This window comes from Haplochromis burtoni, unplaced genomic scaffold, assembly GCF_018398535.1.
Source record: "Haplochromis burtoni strain Fernald_Lab_line unplaced genomic scaffold, NCSU_Asbu1 Contig_365, whole genome shotgun sequence".
Taxonomy (NCBI): Eukaryota; Metazoa; Chordata; class Actinopteri; order Cichliformes; family Cichlidae; genus Haplochromis; species Haplochromis burtoni.
This window is the reverse complement of record NW_024582726.1, coordinates 298,483-322,880: the sequence shown is the minus strand read 5'-3', so window position 1 is coordinate 322,880 and position 24,398 is coordinate 298,483. Positions and strand designations below refer to the sequence as shown.

At 41.2% G+C, this 24,398-nt stretch overlaps 1 protein-coding gene across 2 annotated transcripts in view; it reads right to left on the bottom strand.

Moving 5' to 3' along the window:
* LOC102311338 (nuclear receptor ROR-alpha A) overlaps positions 1-24,398 on the bottom strand; it is a 186,344-nt gene that overhangs the window by 43,365 nt on the left and 118,581 nt on the right. The window contains exons 1-2 of one of the 2 annotated variants that reach the window (XM_005943499.3): positions 21,021-24,279; positions 14,770-20,929 (exon numbers count right to left, since the gene is read on the bottom strand). In XM_005943499.3, the coding sequence (XP_005943561.1) occupies positions 14,770-14,926 (157 nt within the window). In that variant the 5' untranslated portion in view covers positions 14,927-20,929; positions 21,021-24,279. Of the gene's footprint in view, positions 1-14,769; positions 20,930-21,020; positions 24,280-24,398 lie in introns of those variants that run through there. The other variant, XM_005943498.2, reaches the window with a different exon arrangement.

Genomic DNA, 24,398 nt, shown 5'->3' with positions numbered 1-24,398 from the left:
TTTACGTTGAGGAGGTAAATTATTAACAAGATAATCGACCTCTGTTGGAGTAGCGTTCAGATAGCTGCTCTGCTCTATGTTGGTACAGGGCATTGAAGATGATAACAGTGGGTGGATTATATTCTTAAACTTAGTTACAGCGCTTTCAGAAAGACATCTACTTGATAAAGTCTACTCTCCACTGCTGTGTAATCAATTATTGTAAATGTAAATGTTATCAGGAAATGATCAGACAGGAGAGGGTTTTCAGGAAACACTGTTAAATGTTCAGTTTCTATGCCATATGTTAAAACAAGATCTAGAGTGTGATTAAAGTGGTGGGTGGGTTCTTTTACATTTTGAGAGAAGCCAATTGAGTCTAATAACAGATTAAATGCCATGTTGAGGCTGTCATTTTTAGCATCTACATGGATGTTAAAATCACCCACAATAATTATTTTATCTGAGCTGAGCACTAAATCAGATAAAAAGTCTGAGAAATCAGACAGAAACTCTGTGTAAGGCCCAGGTGGACGATAGATGATAACAAGTAAGACTGGTTTCTGAGTTTTCACAGCTGGGGTGGACAGAGGCTAAGCATCAGGCTTTCAAATGAATTAAAAGTCTGTCTGGTCTTTGGTTGATTAATAGGCTGGTGTGAAAAATTGCTGCCACACCGCCCCCTCGGCCTGTGCTTCGAGATTTCTGGTAGTTAGAATGACTCTGGGGGTGTTGATTCATTTAAACTAACATAATCATCCTGCTGCAACCAGAGTAAATCGATTTGTTGATCAATTATTAAGTCATGTACTAACAGAGACTTGGAGGAGAGAGACCTAATATTTAATAATCCACATTTCACTGTTTTACTCTTTGGTTCAGATGTGGATACTGTATTGTTCTTTCTTTGTAATTGTTTATGTTTAAGTTGTTTGTTGCTGGTTTTTAGTTTGTTTTTTGTCTGTTTGGGAGCTGACACAGTCTCTATGGAGATGGGTTTTTGGGGGGGTAGCAGGAGGAGAGAAGCTGCAGAGAGGCGTGTAAGACTGCAACTCTGCTTCCTGGTCCCAACTCTGGATAGTCATATTTTGGGGGGTTTAATAAATTTGTCCATATTTCTAGAAATGAGAGCTGCTCCATCCAAAGTGGGATGGATGCCGTCTCTCCTAACAAGACCATTAGGGGTGCAACGATATTCGTATCGATATTGAACCGTTCGATACAGTGCTTTCGGTTCGGTACGCATATGTATCGAACAATACAACATTTGTAATTTATTTTATCAACTTTCCTTCTGACGATGCTGTCTGTGTTGAGCGCTCAGTGAATCTGCGTTCGACTACTCCGCCTAGGCTGCACTGTCGAGCGCAGATCCACTGAGCGCTCAACACAGACAGCATAGTCAGAAGGAAGAGCGCAGGGCAAGCTAGCGAGACAGAAGTTAAGCTCTCCTTGCAACATGGCAAATTGAACCTCCCCCACCCTCATTCAGATCTGGCGTTTGGAATTATTTTGGTTTTCATGTGACGTATGACCCTGAAGGTAAGCGCGTCATGGACTAAAGTAAAACAGTATGTTGGATGTGCCACGCAATGCTCAATTACATGGGTGGGAGCTAGTGTGTTAGCGCAGTTAGCTCGTTAACGTGTTGGCCGTCTACATCATCCTAGTCAAGACAGGAACAGACAAAAACAACAAGCATGCATGCTACAAACTTTACCCGAGTCATTTAGACAGCCGTTAGCACATGATTCTCCTTATGGGGACCTGATATGTTTAATATGCTGCTGAGAATATAGCCCAGAAGAAGCGATAGTATAGCTTTTATTTTGGAAAGAGCCATTTCTCTGTAATAAACCTCTTTCAAAGATGAGTGATTTCTCAATCAGTAGGGGCGATCGTGGCTCAAGAGTTGGGAGTTCGCTTGTAATCGGAAGGTTGCCGGTTCGAGCCCCGGCTTGGACAGTCTCGGTCGTTGTGTCCTTGGGCAAGACACTTCACCCGTTGCCTACTGGTGGTGGTCAGAGGGCCCGGTGGCGCCAGTGTCCGGCAGCCTCGCCTCTGTCAGTGCGCCCCAGGGTGGCTGTGGCTACAATGTAGCTTGCCATCACCAGTGTGTGAATGTGTGCGTGAATGGGTGGATGACTGGATATGTAAAGCGCTTTGGGGTCCTTAGGGACTAGTCCTGGTGCTACTGGATCTAAGCGCAGCCTTTGATACAGTAGACCACGCTATTCTTTTAAACAGACTGAAACACATGGTGGGCCTCTCTGGTGCTGTACACAGCTGGTTCACTTCCTGTCTCTCTGACAGAACTTTTATGGTGAGTATGGATACATGCTCCTCTAAGATCCATAAAATGACATGTGGTGTGCCTCAAGGGTCGGTTTTAGGCCCTGTACTTTTTAATTTGTATATGCTCCCTCTCGGCGGTGTCATCAGGAGGCATGGAGTGAACTTCCACAGTTACGCTGATGACACGCAGCTGTACATCTCCGTGTCTCCTGATGACACCAGACCAATGGATGCCCTCTTTAACTGTATCTTGGATATAAGATCTTGGATGGCAGAAAACTTTTTACAGCTTAACCAGGACAAAACTGAAGTTTTAATTGTCGGTCCTGAGGCTCAGAGAGAGAAACTCTTGTCTAAATTAGAGGCATTTTCACTATGTCCTTCGCTACAAGTGAAAAACCTGGGTGTTATTTTTGACTCTGAGCTTGGTTTTATCCCACATGTTAAACATGTAACCAAAATTGGATTTTATCATCTAAAAAATATAGCCAGAGTCCGCCCTATTCTCTCTCGGGCCAACACGGAGATGCTGATGCATGCTTTTATTACCAGTCGCATTGATTACTGTAATGCCCTGCTCTCTGGTCTTCCTAAGAAGAATATTTCAACTTTACAACTCTTGCAAAACTCGGCAGCTCGTGTGCTGACGAAGACCAGAGGGCGGGCCCACATTACACCGGTTTTAGAATCGCTGCACTGGCTCCCCGTGTGTTTCAGGATCGATTTTAAAGTTCTTTTATTGGTTTTTAAATGTCTTAATGGTCTTGGGCCTTCTTATCTCTCAGATCTGCTTTTACCATACGAACCCTCGCGGACCCTGAGGTCCTCTGGTACTGGCCTTTTGATTGTCCCTAAAGTCAGGACACATACTCACGGAGAGGCAGCTTTTCAGTGGTATGGTCCTCGTCTGTGGAACAGCCTGCCGGAGGAGCTCAGGGCCGCAGAGAACGTACATGTTTTTAAGAACAGGCTCAAGACCCACCTTTTTAATTTAGCTTTTACTTAGCGTTTATTTATTTTATGCTTATTTATTCTATCCTGTTATTCTATTATTAATTTAGGATTTACCTAATATTTGCTTGATTTTATTCTTATTCATTTTTTAATCTTCTTATTCTATTTATATTTATATTGTATCCTGTTCTTATTTATTTTATCATTTTACCCTATATATATCGTATTGCATCATATCTCCAGTGTTTCCTCGGAGGGCGCTCTCTGCACCGGGGCTGTGATTGACCGTGGCTGCTGGGTCTCTGGGGTCCTCTCAGCCTGGCTGGGGGGCTCCTTTGCCTCCCTCCTGCTGTGTGCCCAGCCTGGAGGCTGCGGTCTGTGACCGGCTCCCGGTGCAGACGGCTCCCTGTTATAGTGTTTCCTCACTTGGCTCATGCGAGTCCAGCCCAATTTTTACTCTTTAAGTGTGCGCGTGTGTGTATGTGTGTGTGGGTGGGGTGGGGGGATATATGTGTATTGAGAGTGTGGGGAGTGAGTTGGAGGGTGGGGTGGGCTGCTTTTAACTATGTAAAGCACTTTGTGCTACATTTTCTTTGTATGAAAAGTGCTTTATAAATAAAGATTGATTGATTGATTGATTTTTTTATTTTTTGTTTCAGCAAGGCCATTTACCATTTAAATTTAAAAACTGTACTTTTGAGTTAAAATATATATTTATAATTTTAATAAATGACAAATTAAAAAGGCATGAACATTTTATTTTGTATCGAAAAAATATCGAACCGTGACACCAAAGTATCGAACCGAACCGAACCGTGAATTTTGTGTATCGTTGCACCCCTAAAGACCAGGTTTCCTCCAGAAGGTTTGCCACTTATCTATGAAGCCCACATTGTGTCTTGGACACCACTCAGACAGCCAGCAATTTAAGGAGAACATGCGGCTAAACATGTCACTCCTGGTCTGATTGGGGAGGGGACCAGAGAAAACTACAGGAAGACAATTGACTATGGTTGCCGTTGTCTCTAGCGTCACATGTCTGAGAACAGAATCACCAATTACCAGAGTTTGACCCCCAGCGGGTGTGTCACCGAGTGGGGAAAAACGGTTAGACACATGAACAGGTTCGTCGTGTACCTGGGGCTTCTGATTAAAACTATGCTTCCTCCTCACCGTCACCTAGCGGCCCTCTTTCCCCAGCTGCTTGGGGTCTGCCAGGGAACAGCTAGCGGGGCCTACTCCATCTTCGGCTGTACCAGCTACAGGGGCCTGGCTAGCTAGGGGTGAATGAAGGGTGCGAAGCAGTCTCCAATTCAGTAATCCTGGCCTCCAGAGCTGCAAAAATGATACATTTGTTACAAGTATCATTACTGCTAAAGGAGGGCAAGGAGTAACTAAACATCTGACACAATGAGCAGGAAAGTGCAGGAGGGACAGGTGAAGAGGCCATGCTGCTAGCGAGTCGGCTATGAGCTAAGCTAAGCTAGCGAAACAGTAAAGACACAGTGAGTGAATACTTTGGCTATAAGTTAGGTAGTGAGTACACAGAAAGTGGGCTTCGGGTGAAGCACGTGAAGATTATACTATGAAATAAGAAGGTATCTAAAAGTTCTTAATTAATTTGCCGAGCAGATAAGCTACTCAAAAACACCACTGTGTTTGAGCAGGAACAGGACATTCAGTAAAACATTCAGTAAAACAAACAGCTGAATAGCATTTCTTCATAAATACAGTACTTGGACTTCCAAAATCAAAACAAGACAGAAACATGACTTTTCTGGTTTCTCCTGTTTTGAGGTGACGACAGATCAGTATAATTGTCTCATGCACTCAAATTCATTTCAAAGAGTACACAAACACCACATGAACTTGCCCAAACACATCTGTGTCAACAGTACTGGTCATATTCATGCTTGCTGACATGAAACCATAGTCAGGCAGATTTAGATCTGAATAACACAGTCAGTCCTGACTTCTTCCATTATTAGGAAAACATGGCTACCACTTTAAACATAATGGATCCCAGATTTCATCACCCATCAACACAATCCTAATCCTTGATCATCATCCCATTGGAAGATTGTTTAGAAATGGACAAATGTTGGTCTCTCAATTCATTTGTTGCTGTTGCGAGTGTTAGGAGTCAGACCTCGTCCTCCTCCTTCCACCTTTCTGACAACATTTCACCATTTTATTTTGGTGAAATGTTGTCAGAAATATCTACTCACTTAGACTGCACTAAGGATGACAGAGACCATGAACACTGTTTTATCTGCGAGGAGCAGAGAAGATGAAAGGTAGAAAAAGGGTGAAGCAGAAGCTGAGCTCTCTCTGAGGGAGCTTCATACACAGGTCTAACTCTGTACTGCTTAAACCGATTCACAAACAGAGGCTTCGCCACATGCTCTGCAGGTTGACGGGTGTTTTCACAGCAGAAGCTTGAGCAGACGCTGACAAACATTAAAGGTTTGTGAAAGTTTATGGCTGCATCTATGACAGCTGATGAGTCATTAAAACAATTTCCTCCGAGGGTTACTGATGTAAAGCGTGAGAAGAAGAAGGTGGGGGTGGCACGTTGTCACAGCTTACTTATCAAAACCAAAGGTCAACTTAAGCTGCAGGGTAAAAATCAATATCATGATAATTATCACTCCTTAATTTTATTTAAACCCCAGGTCACATAAAGGCTATTTCATCCTGATCATTCTGGGATTTATTTCCACCAACTGCTATTATTACTATTTGTTACATTTTCTTGCTCTTTTTTTTTTTTTTTTTTACATCATTACAATGTCAGACCATCAAAATTTCACAGAACCCAAGATGATGCTTTTTCATTGCTTAGCCCTGGACCTATATACAATCAGTTTACAGCAATTTAATTTAAAAAATAAAAACAGAAAAAAAAGCAGAAAATGATCATGTTGGAGGTGCTGAAAGACTGAAATTAGCAGCTTTTCCTCACTAAATGGCCAAAGTGAAGGTGATCTAAGCTCTTCTACAGTTGTGTACTTTAATATTCCCACATTAATCCATGTGTCTAATCTTCTAATGAACTACGACGGCATATGAAGCTCAATGATGGAAGGAAAATCTTTGATACTGAAGTTTCAAAGTTGTGAGAAAAACGTGGCAGATTTGTAATGGATAACTTGGAAAACAGTGTTTTTTGGTTAAGGAAATTCATCACTTTGGGCATCAGGTTTGCCATGCACCATGCCAATGTTGACCTAATTAAATTATGCTTTTGAATTGGGTTTAGCAACAAAGAAATGTTTGTGATTTTAGCTGAGAATCATCATATTATCATAAGCATGCAGACTTTGCAGAGATGCTGTTGTGACCTGGGTCTATCCAAAAGAAAAGAGCAGACAAGAACAACAGCACAATGAACAGATGCAAGGATATCACTGGTTACACCTTTGAGCTATTCGAATGGGACTTGTGGTACCACAGGACACAATCTGACTGATTATTAAAGCAACTGATCCCCACAGTGTGGAGACTCAAAGACGTCAACATCTTAGGCAACAGCACTAAAGTTCCATATGCTATTTGGCAGATGGACTCTTAGGATAAACCTTATGGTATAGGGATTCCTGGATGCATTGATGATTTCCGTTGTTGGATGGAGGCATCAAAAACAAATAACGATGCCAAGGTTGTTGCTGACTCATATTTAAAGCGTTGTGCTTGGGTTGTTGTACAGAGAAGTTTTTTTTTCACATATCTGCCACTTTAACATAAAAAATTTTGACTCTTATTTTTTCCTACCTTCAGTGGCCCTAACATGTACCCAGCACTGTTCTTCATATTATACATTTTGCACGATCTTCTACATATTTTTAAGTTACTTGATGAATAACTTGCTTGCATCGGTGGTTTTTAATATAACATAGTAAAAAGACCACTTGGAACAAGGATAAACTTGCGTACCACTCAACATATGAATTTCCACTACTTAAAGACCAATTATGATGTCATCTTCATCATTTTCAATCCAGTCCTTTTATCTCAACAATAAGAGCAATTTTTATTTGCTTAAGCTACCAAAGCACAAAAACTCATGTCCACCGATCAGGTGATCACTGAAAGGTGAAGTAAATAACATCGTCTCGTCATGGTGGCACTTCTAGAGAGCAAGTGAACATTTGGTCCTCAAAGTTGATGTGTAGAATCACCAAAAACAGGCAGGCGTAAGGACTTGAGCGCCTTCAACAGGGGCTAGATGGCTAGATGAGTCGGTGAGAGCATTTCCGAAGATGCTGCTCTGGTGGGGTGTTCCTGGTCCGCAGTGGTCAGGATCTATCTAAAGTCATCAGAGAAAGGAACAATGGTGAACCAGAGTCATAAGCGGCCAAAGCTCACTGATGTGCATCACAGATTATTACGTATGGCGCTGCGTAGCAACAAACAAAGCAGAATGCTCACGCTGACCTTGTGGACTACCAAACGAGCCAACAATGGGCATCTGAGCATGAGAACCATGGACTAGTGGAGTCCATGGTTTGATGGGTCAGAGCTGTTAATAGCAGCAAAAGGGGGACCAAACACAGCATTAGTCAGGTGTTCATAATGATCTTTTTGCTAATTCAAGAGATGAACCCATGTTGTGCCTACACATAGGAAATAATCATGCAAAATACATTAAAATGCATCTTTAGGCACTTTCAGGTTGTCAAAAAAAACAATTTGTTGACATTTCTTTAGTTGAATCTATGAAAAAGAAAATGCTAAAGGCAAAAATACAATAGTACTTATTATTCCAGACCACAGACTAATTCCAGATGTTTGACTTTTCCAACAGCCTGATCAAAGAAATGTTGGTCACGTGGTTATGTATCCCTGTCCCCGTGTCAGGGCTAGACGAGTGGTGATTAGTGATAATAATTCTAATTGAGGGATAATGAATAATGTTGCCATCTCTTTTTCTCATTGAAAAATTAATCCTGATTTGGACACTGAAGGCTTTCAGCTCAGTCCTAGTTATCTGCATCTCCCACATGTGGACTTGGCTGGATGACCCAGGTAAACTAACAGTAATATGAGTGTACATGGACGGAACTTTTAGGGTAACGTCTTTGTATTTGTTATTCATCTGAGACAAACATACTACGGACAACTGATTTACTCACCTTTCCTTCAAAAGGTTGGTCACTGCTAAGGAGCCAGCCCCAGACCTTTCCAGACTTTGTCTTTCCCTCACCAGCTGTCTCATAGGCCAGGCTGTTATTGTGACGCTGATCCAAGATGTGGAACATGTCCCTAAAATAGGTTTCAGCACTTTGAGTCTGGGTGGGCAGAGCAGGTCATCTACTAATGGGAGGGTTGGTGGTTGTTTGACCCCTTGCTTCTCCAGTCTGCATGCCTAAATATCCTTCAAAATAAGATTTTTTTTTTTCGGATTTGTGTCAGCTTTCCGGTGCAGATCCCTCCCATTGCTCATTATGCTGTTGAGCATATCATAGGACACTTTTCTCAGCTGGCCTCTGGCTGATATATGAAGTTAAAAATTCTGTCCTCTGTGATTTAGCTTGCAAAACTGAATCACTGTATTAAGTGAGTGACAGATGAAACGCTGCTGCTGCCAGCGTGAGTTTAGTCCTCAGTCCACCACACTGCAAAGGCCATGCTCACTCCCAGGAGGACCCAAGATCTCGCCTCAACTGCTCTTGCTCAGATGTTGCTAACAGCCTCTGTTCTTTAATCTCCTCGTCCAGCTTCTAAATTTTCAGAGTCAATGTAAAAACGGCAGACATATGGTGCCACACATGGAGCACCAACACGCCCATTCAGGCTGTGAGCAGATGAAGCAGCAGCTTGTTCATCAGCCACAGTTGGTGGTTCGATTAGTCACCTCTCTAGCAGGTCGGCACACTAATCGCCAAACCGTGAGTCTCTGCTTCACCTCCACATGCGTAACCATCCATATTTCTGTTTCAAAGACCTCACTGCTGATTTGGACTGCACTGGTTCATACAGGGGGCTTAAATGAACCGACAGAAGCCACATTTCTGCATGTGAGAAGCCACAATGACCCGGTGTCTGCCACTGTCATGCAGACACGATGAAGAAAAAAGATATTTAACCTTTTTTTTGAAAACAAAGAAAAGGGAACCATGTGAAATAATGCCCAAATAACTAAAAACATGGAAGAATTTTAACAATGGGGGGAAAACATATAAAAATGAATGATTAAAATGAAGAGTTTAGTAATAAATAAACATGAAAGAAGATTTCATTTTTCTTTATTTTTTTCATTATCTTTTTGTCTTTTTCCCCACACCTCCTGCCTTTTTTTGTTTTACTCTAACGCTGCACTGCTTTTTTACTTTATTTATCAGTACACAACAAATATCTTACTTTCACTTTGAACCAGGAATCCAGATGAACTTCCAGAGTTTTCCCTCGGGATGCTGCATTTGCTTACTGTACAGATACCACAGTATAATGTGTAATTAGCAAGATAGCAGCACTAAGTGAAGGCTAATGAGCAAGAAAGAATATCACAAGAGCCACTGCTGTTTACTCCAAAAATGCTAAAGCCTGAGCAAAACAAATCCCTAATGGATAAATTAAAAGAAACTGAGCTCTAAAGAAAGAAAAAAATAGCGTTTCTCAGACACTGGATCAAAGCAGCGGGAGAGAGGAGGGCCGAGCAGACGCCGCTCAGCCTCAGAAATGTGTCAAGGTTTGTTTGGTGGTTAATAAAAGGGCCTCCTTCTTTGTCTTCTGTTGAAATGCATGCGTGGTTTTACATTCTGCTTTACTGAGGAATTTATTTTTACAAAACGTGTTTTGTTTTTGTGTGGCGTTTTATCATTTACTGTGACCAACTTAGTTGTTTGGGGGGGGAAAAGCTGCTACTAAATGCAGAGTGTAAAATCCAGGCCAGACTTGGATCCATCAGAAAGCTGGATGAATCCATTCTGTGTCTTAAGAAAAAAAAAAACTACTTCCTACAGGAAATATAAAACAGGCAGCTGCCATTTATATATAAGGCCAAACTGTAATGGACAGTAACTTATGGTTACTTATGATTATCGCACTCCTGAAAAACTACATTCCTATATTCTGCTAGAGGCAGTGATTCATACAGCGCAGAGCAGAGTTCCTGGTCAGTTGTAGCATGCTGATTTATAAATGACAGCTGACAGAGTGTGATATGTCAACAGATATTTCCTAAAAGACTCTATCATGTGCTCATGGATAAATCCTGGATATCTTTGAGGTTTAGATAGCCAGCGCTGTCCTGTAGGTATTTTAATAGTTACTGTATCCTGCACATGTTGGGAGATATTTATAAACACAAATGAATGCAGAGACAGTTTGAGTGTGCAGCACATGTGGCACAGTCATGCAGTGCATTCACAAAATGTTGCTAACGAGTTTGTGTAAAACGTTGCTGGTTCAGAAACAATGATGTCATCAGCTCCATGTAATTTCATCTGATGTGCACTTGGAGCTACGGCTGCTGAATTAATGGAACTGAACTGAAATTTCCATTCTGGCTTCCAACAGAAAAAGATGACTGAAAACAAAAAGGCCTTTGGCCAACAAGATCTATTAAGAGGAACTAAAAGCCATTAAAAGTCTTCTGTTCTGGATCACGAAGGGTCTGTCGCCTTGTTCGCAGCTCTAAATCACTCCCTGCGTGCGTACAGCACGGGTTTCCTGAGATGTGTAGCCTGAGCCGGGTACAAGCCACAATTGGACCTGCTGACATAGGCAGTGTAGGATACACAACACCGGGGAACCACGGTTATTCTCACACAGCCCTTTTCTGCTAGTACTCGGTCTCAGTCTCTGTCATTTTCCATTACAATTGAGTCCCACCTTATGTGCGTCAGACACATGTTGTTTTTTCAATTATTGCCATCATTGTTTTTCAAAAATGGTGGTTTTGATTTTCTTGAAGGAGTTGCTCTCACAACTCACAGTGACATCAGTGACTAGCCAATCGGTGGCATGCAGTCTGTTGCGATCATGGTTTTCCAAGCGCATGGAACTCCGGCAAGTAGGTTCTTAAAAAGGAACCGGCACCAGGTACTACCACTTAATGGTTTTGGCTTCCCTTCATTGGCTTCCTGTTAAATTCAGAATTGAATTCAAAATCCTGCTCCTCACATACAAGGTCTTAAATAATCAGGCCCCATCTTATCTTAATGACCTTGTAGTACCATATCACCCTATTAGAGCACTTCGCTCTCGCTCTGCAGGCCTACTTGTTGTTCCTAGAGTATTTAAAAGTAGAATGGGAGGCAGAGCCTTCAGTTTTCAGGCCCCTCTTCTGTGGAACCAGCTTCCAGTTTGGATTCAGGAGACAGACACTATCTCTACTTTCAAGATTAGGCTTCAAACTTTCCTTTTTGCTAAAGCATATAGTTAGGGCTGGACCAGGTGACCCTGAATCCTCCCTTAGTTATGCTGCAATAGACGTAGGCTGCCGGGGGATTCCCATGATGCATTGAGTTTTTCCTTTCCAGTCACCTTTCTCACTCACTATGTGTTAACAGACCTCTCTGCATTGAATCATATCTGTTATTAACCTCTGTCTCTCTTCCACAGCATGTCTTTTATCCTGTCTTCCTTCTCTCACCCCAACCGGTCGCAGCAGATGGCCGCCCCTCCCTGAGCCTGGTTCTGCCGGAGGTTTCTTCCTGTTAAAAGGGAGTTTTTCCTTCCCACTGTTGCCAAAGTGCTTGCTCATAGGGGGTCATATGATTGTTGGGTTTTTCTCTGTATCTATGAAGCGCCTTGAGGCGACTTATGTTGTGATTTGGCGCTATATAAATAAAATTGAATTGAATTATGACTCGGGTCGAGCAACGCCGATCCCAGTGGGCACTAGTGGGAAAGGGCTAAGAGTCACATCGAGCTCCAAATACCAGACAGCACTTTGTTATTTTATATCATAATTTATATTTGAAGTTCAAGGAAATCAACATGCGGATCCATCCACTGGAGCCCTTTTGTAAAATCAGCGAGCCCAAGCATCTTCTTTTTTTTCTCTTTTTTTTTTTTTTTTTAAATCACTGAGATTAGAATTATTGTGCAGAATTTAAAAATGCTTTCTGCCATAATCGACAATATTTCTAAACTGTTTCAAATATTCTTACTTTTTTCTGTCTTTTCTGTTTATGTAAACAACTGCGCGCACTTTTTGATCACAATGTCACCAGTGATGTCACCACGCTCACCCTCCCCCTAAGAAACAGTTAAATAATCTCCTGGCTGTTGTAATCCTCTGACATAACAGGCTGGCTAAATGCCTCCTGCAGTGTTTTCTCACAGATTGGGAATCTGGAACAGACAGCATTAAACCACAGACACACACACACATTGCAATTTTCAAGAAAATACAAATCTTGAACAGCTGTAAAGTTTCTTACTAAAGGAGAAGCACCTGGGTGTTGGCTAAATGAATGATGAGCTAAATGTAAGCATGTGTTTCAAATCGTTCATGAAACAAAGAAAAATGACGGTTTTGAATCTGCTGGGCAGACTAAAGCACTGACAGTTTGAACTCAATTAAATAATCGTGTCTTTATGACTTATTGCAGACACATTAAACATGACAGTCTGGCCTCGTATCAGAAGCGGCGACGCATCACAGTGACATCAACAGCTGGATTTAAAAATTTAGCTTGTCTAGATGAACTCTGCAGATAGAGGCTTTTTAAAAGATTATGAAAGACCTGAGTTTGCACTTCCAGTTCAACAACCCTTCAGGGAATTTACCCCACAAATCTCCTTACAAAGGGCAGTGCACTTCTAGGTCTCGCTCTCAGTGGGGAAGAAGTGATCAGCCAGACCTCCAGTGTTTGTATTTGATGGGAAAACTTTTACCACAGTAAAAGTGCTGAAGCCTGTGGCAAGATATTTCATTCTGCATTCAGAAGACCAAAGTAATTTACAAAGTGCACTTCATTTTTGATTCACTGAGACCCGAAACACACAGAGCAAGGGAGCTGAAGGTCCATTTCCCATAAACCTCTATACACCCAAAAGTGCAACCACAGGGTTTGCCCTTCCAGTAACCATTAAACAGAATGCAGGTTTAAGGCACTTCATTTTTATACGGTGTGTAATGTCAACATATAAGCATTGTTGCATCTCTACACAAGAAATAAAGCAAAGACCTAAAAGGAAAAAAACCCAAACCACAGTTTTGATAAATTATATTAAATTAGATGACTGACTGCTACAAATGCAACAAAAACAACCCTGTAATATGTCAAATGAGACCGGAGCGTGCCACACGTCTGTGATCATGTGATCAACCCCAGGGCAGATCATTGTTTTGAGACCTTATTGCTAACTCACTCACTCTCTCTCACGCACACACACACACACACACACAGAAACTGAAAAATAATATCTTATAGCAATAATCAATAACACCAACAGCATTTTTCCAGTTTCTGATCAGTACCATGGACAACAACTGCAGTCAGAGGTCAGGCGAATGGACACATTTAACATAAGTTTATGCTACAAGCTCACAATGAATCGACTACTCAGCTACAGATTGAGCCTTGCTATTGTAACCTGAAGACAAGTGTAAAGTCTGTAAGCATGGAACAAATGAGAGAAGCCCATGAACCACAGGTCCTCACAGGCTGAGTGGACAGGGGATTGTACCAAACAAGCACACTCATTCATAGAGTTACTCAATCAATAACTGTTTCCACTGGACTAATTTCTACATAAATCAACCACACACAAGTCCACACATACATACATACGACTGCATATTTTCAACATATAAGTCGGAACAGCCTTTCAGTTCTTGACAAAAACACAAAGGAAATACAAGCAGTGGATTTCCCAGCATGCTCATCAGCCGTCCAAATGTTTCAGAATGTATACTGCATACATAAACTTGGGCTTTGGTCATGAGACAGAGCCACAAATGTAGTGGAGCTTTTTAACTCTGTCCCATTTTTATCTAACTGAGGAGAACGTGCACATTCAGCAAGTCTAAGTTGGTTTGGGGGGCTTTTATGCGCGACTGCCCAGGAACACACCGTCTTGTAGTCCGCCCCTGCCCACACCTTGATTTTCTTTTCCATTTCGATGTGGAGCAAAGAGCTCCACACACAAAAGCACATGACGAAACCTGGAGCAATGCCACAAGCTTTAAAAAAGAAATAGTTAATCCTCGTCCCCGCAACTTTCATTTACACGGAGCGCATCTCAAGACCGTATCGTCAACTTTCACAGACACCCCGTCTGCTGTCCGCCTCATCCTCCACCTCCCATACTTTAAAGTCCCACTAACTTGACTCACATTTCCCAAAATAGCATTTCCACGATCAGTGAGGGTGTCGTGTTTCTGCGCTCCAACAGTTATCAGACACAACAACACATGTAGAGTAGTGCTGACAGCTCGGTGAGGATGAGCGCACACAAACCAGGGAAACCATACAAAACAAAAAGCAGAGTGGAGCTTCTCCGTGGACCAACAATCATGTTGAAGCGCTGAAAGTAAACTCTAAACCCAAAGTAAAATGACACACACACACCTTTTACACTCACCTTTCATGGCAGTAATGACAAAATACATAGTTATAATCCAGGCTCGTGGAGAAAACAGTAACACAGCTCCCTGTGTGAGACCAGCGGCAGCTCTATCAGCACTGTCATCCTCCGGCTGCTCGGCACAGCATGAGGATACATGTGACTGCAACGTCATCGTTCTGGCCCCGCCCCATCACTTACCTGCACCTCTTATTGACACAGCTGTCAGCCAATGAGAGGACACTTTTAAAACACCGTGAGCGCACAATCTCAAAATTATATAAAACCACACAACAACAAAAAAAAACCAACACAAAAATATGAACCACTGATGAGAAGGAACACAGAATGACACCAAAGAAACACAAAGTACCACAGAGGGACACAAAATCAACAAAATGACCAATCTGCAACATTAATGTCAGTCAACTTTTGGTGTTGTTCTTACATCATCATCATGATGTTTGTCCAGGATCAACATTGCAACTGACCAATCACATTGTATAAGCAGTTAGCATTAGCCAAGAAGTTAGCTAATGCTTTGAAAAACTATTACTAGCAAAAGAACATGAGTAACCTAAATTTGGTTAATAGCAAACATAACTTGATAATACCTAATAATAATTATTTTTTAAACCCTGAAATGCTGAGCACTTGTTCCAGAAGAGCGTTTTACATAAACAAAGACATTTTTTTCTCCTTCTTCCACATTCCAAAGATATGGCATCGCAACAAGGTGAGAGGCCAGTTGCAATGTTGATCCTGGACAAACATTATGATGACGCATGAACAACACCAGCAATATCAGGTAGACCGTAGTAAGGCAGCCTAGTAGTGCTGTACCACCTGTGAGGTGCTGATCCAGCAAAGAAAAAATAAAATCTCAAGAAGAGATGCTTTTAAATGCCTCCAGTCATACTTTTAGAACAGTTTTTATTTGACCTTACCAGTTATTCGCTGGTAAAGTAATGGCATTATGGTCCTGATCAATATTATAATTATAATGTTGCAATCTAAGATACTAAACAGTAACGTCAGTGAGGTAATCCAGACTGATTCCAACGTCAACGATTCCAAAATTTGTTGCAGTACAAACATGCTTGTTAATGCTGTACAGTTGGACATTTAAACAGGAGAGTGTATGGAAACAAACACTCGAGAAACACTCTGAAGAAGGAAGCCATATTCTACACCGACTGTATTTTTAAGTCATTTTTGGTGTTGCATCATTCCCCTCCTCTCCACCTCACACACACAAATCAGCATGAACACAAAATTACTACAAAATGCAGCAGAGTCTCTTACACATAAATTAAATAAAATAAAAATAAGAACATTTTTTGGTTTCTTTTATTTATAGTTATGTATTTTCCTCCATTTGGCTTCCTGGTGAGGCAGAAGGTTTCATTTAGACGAGAAGTTTATCAGATCTCTTAAAAGCAACAGCTAAAATGAAATGGGGTTCCTCTTTCCTCTCAAACAGCCTCGACTCTAACTGAGACGTTGGAAAGTTTTCTTTGAGATGTCAACATAACCGTGGTGCATCATTTCTACCAATTTGTCAGCTGCAGATTAATGCTACCAGTTTCACTTTTTACCACATGCCAAAGATGTTTGACTGGTTCTCTCTGTGACAATAAGTTATTAAACAGGCTTTCTCATTATTGTGCTATCTTTCCATTTTGGTCATTATAGCAGTGAGATGGCACTGCTATCGTTAGGTCAAATTGAAGAAAACAACATTCTTCACTATCACTGTGCCCCATAATTTAAAAAGAAAAAAAAACTGTCATGTCGCAGGTCAATTAGTTCTGATAGTTTTTGGTAATGAAACCCTGGCATGAGAACTGCAGCGGTGCAGACACAGATACATCACAAAGAGACAAATGAGATGCACAATAATGCCTAAAAATAGCAAGATTATGTCAAATAAACACAAAACAACACCCAATCACAGTTTAGCATTGAAACAAACAGACATAAAAAAATGACTTAATTGTCCACAACCACGTGAAAAATGACATAATAGAGACAGGAAATAACACAAAGAAAAAACATAAAAATAAAATAAGGAAATGACAATAAAGGCACAAAAGACCTGAAAGTGATTAGCAGAAAAAAATGGTGGAGTTCATGTTCAGTTGGAGTTGGATTTAGAGTTGTATTGCTGCACTGAAAAAAAAAACACTTTTCCCTTTCAGGAGAGACGCAGAGGAATGTGACAAAGAAAAAAGCACACAGTCATGTGGTGTCGTGCTGCCGCCCTCCATCGCTGTGGTTGACAAAACAAACAGTTCAAAGAAACAAGAGGTAGGAGAGACATGAAAAGGAAGGAAGAGAGCACAATGCAAAGACAGACAGAACGAACAGCAAAAACTAAGCAAAGAGGAAGATAACAGAGGACAACGCAGCAAGAAACCGCTGAGAGACGCAGCTTCAGCAGAAATCTGTCAGCCAGTTACATCCAGGCCTCCAGCAGCACGAGTCTAAAGATATCCACCAAACCCGGGTTTGGAGTGCAGAGAACAAAGGACTAGCATGTCTTATATGGCAAAAACTGGTTCATAGATTACACACACATTCACAATAAAACTGACATGAATGTTGAGATTTTCTTAATTAAGTTATTGCTAGTGCTGCCTCACATTCACAAGATTTTCAGAAAATTTGATCTCCTGAGATTTAAACATTATGTTCTCAATTTCAAAATCTTAGGAGATCTCTTAAGTTATCATTTTCACAGGTTTTCAGAAAACTAAAACCTCTGACCATCAAGTCTTCTAAATATCTTGTAAATCCTCGGATGGGTTAGAATCAGTTTTTCCTACGTTGTCTCAATCTCCAGTGACCAAATATTGGCGTCCATGCTGCCCGCCCACTCGCCGGGGTGACGGCAAACCCATGTCAAGCACTTTAATGCCAAAGCAACAGGTTTGGATATAACCCTACAGAGATGTCGGGAACAGTTACAAACATTAACAGAGCACACAGTCTGATGCCAAGCAAGGAGATGAAGGGACAAGGAAAACAGTGTAAAAGATCTGTTTTTCCCATCGCATAAATATAGAAATGGAGTTTCTGAAATGCATCACCCTTGTCAAAGTTTATTAATTATTATCATTTTATTTTTATTATTAAAGGCTTGTTCAGATAATCAGATGCAGAATTGTCAAAATGAAGAACCTATTACTCCAATTAACTGTTATGAAAGGTCCACCTTCACTTTTAGCTTTGGATAACCACCAACAGTTTTCATCTTTATGGAGAAAAATTCATACTACAGCCAGATAATGAGCCAAAACAAACCTCAAAGATCTGAGAACTACTTGAAGACCAAAGACGACCAAGGAGTCCTGCTAGTCATAGACTTTCATACACAGTTACCCAACTTCAACACCACTGAACATTTAAGGGGGTACTAGAAAAAAAAAGCCAAGCCTTTGAAGATATCACAAATAAGCTCTTTTGAACATTTTCAGGCAATGGATGGATTGTGTATCCAAAATTCTGCTCAGCACTTTTTTTTCAAAGAAGTTCCTAAAGTCTTTAAAAGGAAGATTATTAAATTAAGCAACACAAGTTAAAAACCCAGAGTCCATATGAGAAACATACAAAACCAAACTAAGCAGAAGAGGATGAACTCAGATACATACACTGTTAGCATGGGAGGAAAAACAGATGAATGGCCATCAGACAATGGGAGAAACATACCTATTGACACACCCAGGGCACACTGTCCACAAATGAAAGCAATGAGGGAGGGACAGGCAATCACAAAGGAGGGAAAACAGACACCAATGGAGACAAGACAAAGGTGGAAACCATCAAGAGAGGAACCCATGAGCAAAGACATTTACCAAACCAAAACAGGACATGGGAATAATTACTAAGACATAGACTAGACCAAAAATGGACCACCAAAGACTCCAATCTGGTCCGGTGGACAGCTCTGGAAAATATGAAGGACCTACCTTCATACTACTACATATGATGAAAAACTGGCATCCCAGTGCCAGAAAAGTTTGCTGTTGCATATTGCAGAGAAGGGATAGTAGAGCAGTAAACTGGCAACCCGGTGCCAGTAATGTTTATTGTTGTTTTTTGCAAATAATAGATAGGATAGGTTGTAGAGAAGCTGGCAACCCGGTGCCAGAAAGGTTTGCTGCTACATTTTGATAATGAAGCATAGAGAAGAGAGGAGGTGGCATCCCAGTGGTTGAAAAACTTGCTTCTGCATTTTGTCCAGCGCATGAAATTGTGGTAGGGGCGGCTGCATGGAACAGTGATGGGATGCTTCTTTTTCTGTTACCAGAGCTTGTCTATGCTACCTGACGCTGGTGGGTGGGTCAAGCTGCAAGGCGCACAGCAGCTGCTGTTGGAAGTTTTATATTTGCTTCTGGTCAACTGACTTTTAGATATGTGAGTGTTAAGAAGCTACAAAGTTAGAACAACAATGAAAAAAAGTGCCTCTCTCTTTTAGGACACATTGTAACCGAGCTACAGTCCAGTCTTGATCCTCATCAGAAGAATACTTTTATGAGACCTTCCTGGAACATAGGAACGGCATGCTGTCTGAGTCAGCGTTGACATGTGTCGGCTTTTTGGGTAAAAGTCACTTTATATCTGGATGGAGTGAAGAGAGGAGTTCTGATGTACGGAAAGATGGATGTAGGATTGCCGAGCGGTGAGAAAAAGTGCTATGAGGTTCCCAAGGATGACCGGTGGAGTTTGGTCTCTCTGAAGCACCTGACATGTTGTTCAGAGAGTTTTGGTTTCTTGGATTGCCTGAAAGAGAATCCAATGAAATAAAGATAGAGAACCAGTAGGGGCATGTATAGAGGTTTGGTCCCTCTCCTAAAATTCAGATAAATTATCTCCAATATGTTCATAGGGATACATTGTTGAGTTAAACTTCATTTCCACTGACAGAAAGGGGAGTTCCACAGTTGCATGTTGAAATATCCATGAGCGAGATGCTCCATGTATAAATGGGTAAATGTGGCTTGTAACGTAGAAGTGCTGTAGGCACTCAGTGGTGAAAAGTACCACAACAGTCCGTTCTATCTAATCATTCAGCTAAGACCAATCTTCAAACTCCTACTGAATATCAGTGCCTGAGGAAACTATTTTGTATAGCACTCTGATCGTTGTAGGATTTCCCTTTTGCAAGCACTAAGCACTTACACAGTTCGAAATAACAACCTGAACCTATGAGTAAGTCTCACAAAGCACCTAGCTTTAGGTCATAGCTTATAGGAACTTTACAAAATGCCTCCAGTTGACCTGCAGTAATATCCCCTCTAACACAGCAGTGTGGTGTTTAAGTCTCTCCTCCTCTCATGTTGTCTCAGCGAATCTGTGCAGTGACAGAGAACCTCCCTCATAAAATAAAGCTAAAGATATATTTACAGGGCACCTCACCCACCATCCCACTCAGCTTCATAAAACAAATCCCGACTGAGCTGTGGAGCATCAGTGAAAACGATTAAGCTTCCTGAAAACAGCCATGCTGAGTAAATATCAAAGTGCTGTAGGCGAGAGTGTCTCCTGCCAGCAGAGAGAGGAAACTGAGGTGTAGCAGGAGTTTCATTCTTCCTCCAAATTGGCAGAACACGGGGATGATTTATGCTTGGAAAAGCCGCTCAGCCGATGTCGGAGCTCTCCACCTCCCCTCATCAGGCCCAGTCAGTAGATTCACAGCAGCATGTTAGGAGCTGTTTGGGCAGCGCCTGGAGGATCAGCGTTCCTCCCTCCGACAGTCCCACGCACAGACGACTGCAGGAGGATCTCACATTCATTATCCAGCCTTATCAGCTCTAATGAGAGAGACTCCACTCTAGCAGAAGTCCCCTGTCACACATTTGTCCTCATCTATCCTTCACTCTCACAGTGCTTGCATGTTTTACAGTAAAAACTGCTTATAATGTTGGGGGGGAAACACGTTCAGTGTTCCACAGTGAATGGAAACTTCATTAAAAACTCATCGAGTGAATCGACTTAGACCACCTACCCTCAGAATCTTAGTTCAGGGGACAGCGGCCAGATTGCAAACAAAGGAAATCTATTCATGCAAAAACTTTGATAGTCTTTTGGCCCTCATGCTTTGGATTTAGTTTTACATTTGCTGTCTTGTTCTTACTGATTAGTCTCACCTATTCTTCAACACTCTCCAGTGTGCCTAAAAATGAGGAGCATTCTTGTTATTAATACAACTTCTAGATAAAACAGTTTTACCAACCAATACACAGTGATGCAAAAACAGAACTCACATGAGTGTGTCTTCTTCACAGCTGCCGACAAACCTGAAAGACACAACAGAGATAAAGTGTTGCTTTTCCCCTTTTTTCAAATGAACAGATCCAGATTTTCCAATCTCATGTTTTTGTCTCTGGTGGTTTTTGCATTGGAGTCTGTGTTGTGCACAGCATTGTGGTAGCTATTGTTGCTAATGACAGTAGAATGAGAGACTATTAGCTCACTGTCGATGCAAGAGCAAGTGTAAGTATCTCATCTTGTGGATTTTTGCTGGGAATTTTTGTTCTTCCCATAGACGTCACTCCACAGAATGTTAGAGACAACAGAGTGTGTTTGGGAAAGTTTCATACTTTGCCAATAAAATGAAAAAACAAACCCAAATCAAATGTTTACCTCCTATAGTTTCCCAAAGCTGAAATACACATCCACATTTATGAAGCTGATGTGACAGATCCACCATCCCCTACAGATCACTTCTGCGGGAGTCTGTCTACGGCGCTGGCTTTCCTACAACTAGTTGTACATTTCTGTACAATACTGACTTATTAACCATGACACTATAACCTGAAAGCATATCCTATACCTTTACTATTCTGGCTTTAACTGTTCCACCGAAGCCTGAACTCATTCACCACCCTGTTGTGTCCGGTCACGTTAACTTTGTATTTACTTTTTAGTTAGAATGAATTTAGGCTGATCTAGGAACTGAATTTTTATCTCAGTAAGAATATAGGTTCATTTTTTTTTAAATGTGAGTAAACCCAAAGTTCGATGGTGGTCCACAATTTTTCCCCTCCCTAACTGCATTGTCAGCCCTTCAACCATGAGGTAATTGACAGTCTATAAATTTGTTTATAATTACATCTGCTGCTGCCATGGAGGTTTGAGGCTCACAAAGAACAGTGAACACCCATAACAACCAAGAAAGAAATGGCCTTTGAGTTTTCACAGGCATTTCAGTGTGTCATCAAACATAAAGTGAGGCTCATTATTTTGGGGTAAATGTGGACACTCAGCAGCAGAATGATGCAAAGCTGCAACAGCTCTTCATACTCTAGCTTCCTCCAGAGGGCTGTGGGAGCGACGGGGTGGTGGTTGGAGACACTCTGGGGCCACAGTGACTCGACCCTCTGATAGGCTCGCGTTGCCCATCTGGACGAGGTCACTGCAGTGAGTGTGTCGTGTGTGTACGTGTGTGTACACTAGTGTGTATGTGTATATCAGTAGTGACAGGAAAGGGTTGAGGTGGATTTACGACATTTTTAGAATATTCAGCCTAGATTACAAAATGTTTGTGAGAGCTTAAATAATTTTATTATAATAATTTACAAAGGTAACCCGCTTTTTTAAGATGTTTTTTCTTTTAACACTTTAAAGTTGAACTGAACCAGTACTTCTTCTCCTTCTTTACACTGAAGATAGTTCTTAATGACATTGGCTGGGTGTTTGGGGTCGTTGTCCAGAATACATTTGGGGCCAATAAACAATCATTTATATTTCTGAAAGCGTTCTTTGTTTACAGCATTTTTCACACCTGCCTAAAACTTTTGCACAATACTGTATTTTTTTTATATATATCTGCTTGGAAACCAGCCTTTTTTATGTTGATCAAACTGTAATTATTTAAAATTGTTTCACCTTCACAATGTGTGAGTTTCTCAGGACTGTCTTCTAAAAGAAATAGTGTCAGGCTAGAGGAAGTCAGGGTGGATGGATGGCTCAGTAAAACACTGGACCTAACACTAAAGGTCATAAGGTCATTGTTCTTTCAAACCAACAGTGTTTTAAGTCATGATCATTGTGAAACCTTATATGACATATAATCTCCAGCAACTTCTATGACAGATGAAATCATAGTGTAAACTGTGCTTTTCTTGAGTTTTCCTGTGTATGTGTTGATCCATCATAACACAAAGACGTGAAACACTCGGTGTGGCTGGGTTCATCATGGCGGAGGGAAAAAGCATTGTGGTGGTTCTCTGAGTGTTTGTGCTGCAAGTAAATGTTTAAAATCAAACTTCAAAATTATAGGTACAAATGTGTGTGTGCTATGCATATTTTTTCATTCAGCGCAGGAACAGTTCACCTCTAATGTCAAGTCCTCCCATCAGCCATCTGGTCGTCTACCATCACACATGCACACAACACAACAGGACAGTCAATCACTGTCCAGCACAGCCTGTGGAGGTGTGCACACAGCCCTGACTCTCCTTGTTCAGTCCTTGCAGTCACCTAAGGGCGTTTAAAGAAGCCTTTAAAACCATGTAGATGTTTGGTTTTGGTTTTTCAGATTTTATGTTCTGGACAAAGTTCAAACAGCAGGTTTTTATACCAGATACGTCTGTTTCTGCTATCTTTGTTTTTTTTGGGGGGAATGCACCCATGGTTTACACAAACCTTTCTTCAGACAGACAATAATACTGTTGTAAAGCTGAAAAACTAATGGGGCTGAGGAAAAACAGTCATTCTGAAGCAGGAGTATCTCAGGGATTTAAGAGCAGTGGACAATGTCATTACTCCGTCCTGTTCACATTTATTTTCATGAACACTGGAAGAAAAAGTGCCGCTACCATCTTCAGCAATGAGATATCAGTTTTAAATTGTTGTTTTACCTCCAGCTACTTCCTGAAGGGCAAAAATGATGCTGTGGTGTTAAAGTGGGAAATAGTGTCTTTGTGATTGAGACTGACAGCAGTTTGTCCTTAATCTACCAGAGAACAGTTTAAAATAAAGAGTGCAACAACCTTGACAGCTTATTAAAAGCGAAAGGAGAAAACTGACTCCTTTTAGAGAGAAGTCACCTTTCCACATCCAGCCGTGGGGAAATTCAGAGTATTCAGATTGGTTCTTTACAAGCAAAATTTACACCAGGACGTCTGTATTGTCATTTAACTTGCCTCCTGTTTGTTTGAGATTGTGGTGAAACTCTGGTGGCTTTGTGTGCATCAGAGCATAGACTGTATATAAAAATGAATGTAGTTACCATAGTGACAACCATTGATAGCTGACATTTTTAAATAGTTTTTCCTGGGCACTCACGGTCCTCCTGCCACATTCCCAACTGCCACTCAGACTCCACCGTCTCTCTGCTTGTCTGAACGTATCCAACCAATCTTAAAATATTTCATTGAGAGAATTAACCATATTCATTCAACTCCATTATCGTGGATGCTTTACAGTAAGATCCTTTTAACCCCCACCTAGCATAAGTAGAGTTCGGCTTATTTAGCTTTATTCTTTTTTTTTTTTTTTACAGTGATTACTAACATTGGAACAACAGAAAAGCTGCATTTTCAGAAAATTACCGATGTCTAGTTTACTAGACAAGGTCGTATGTAGGGGAGACCGGGGATAGTTGTAACGTGGGTCAGTTGTAACACTTCCAATTTCTC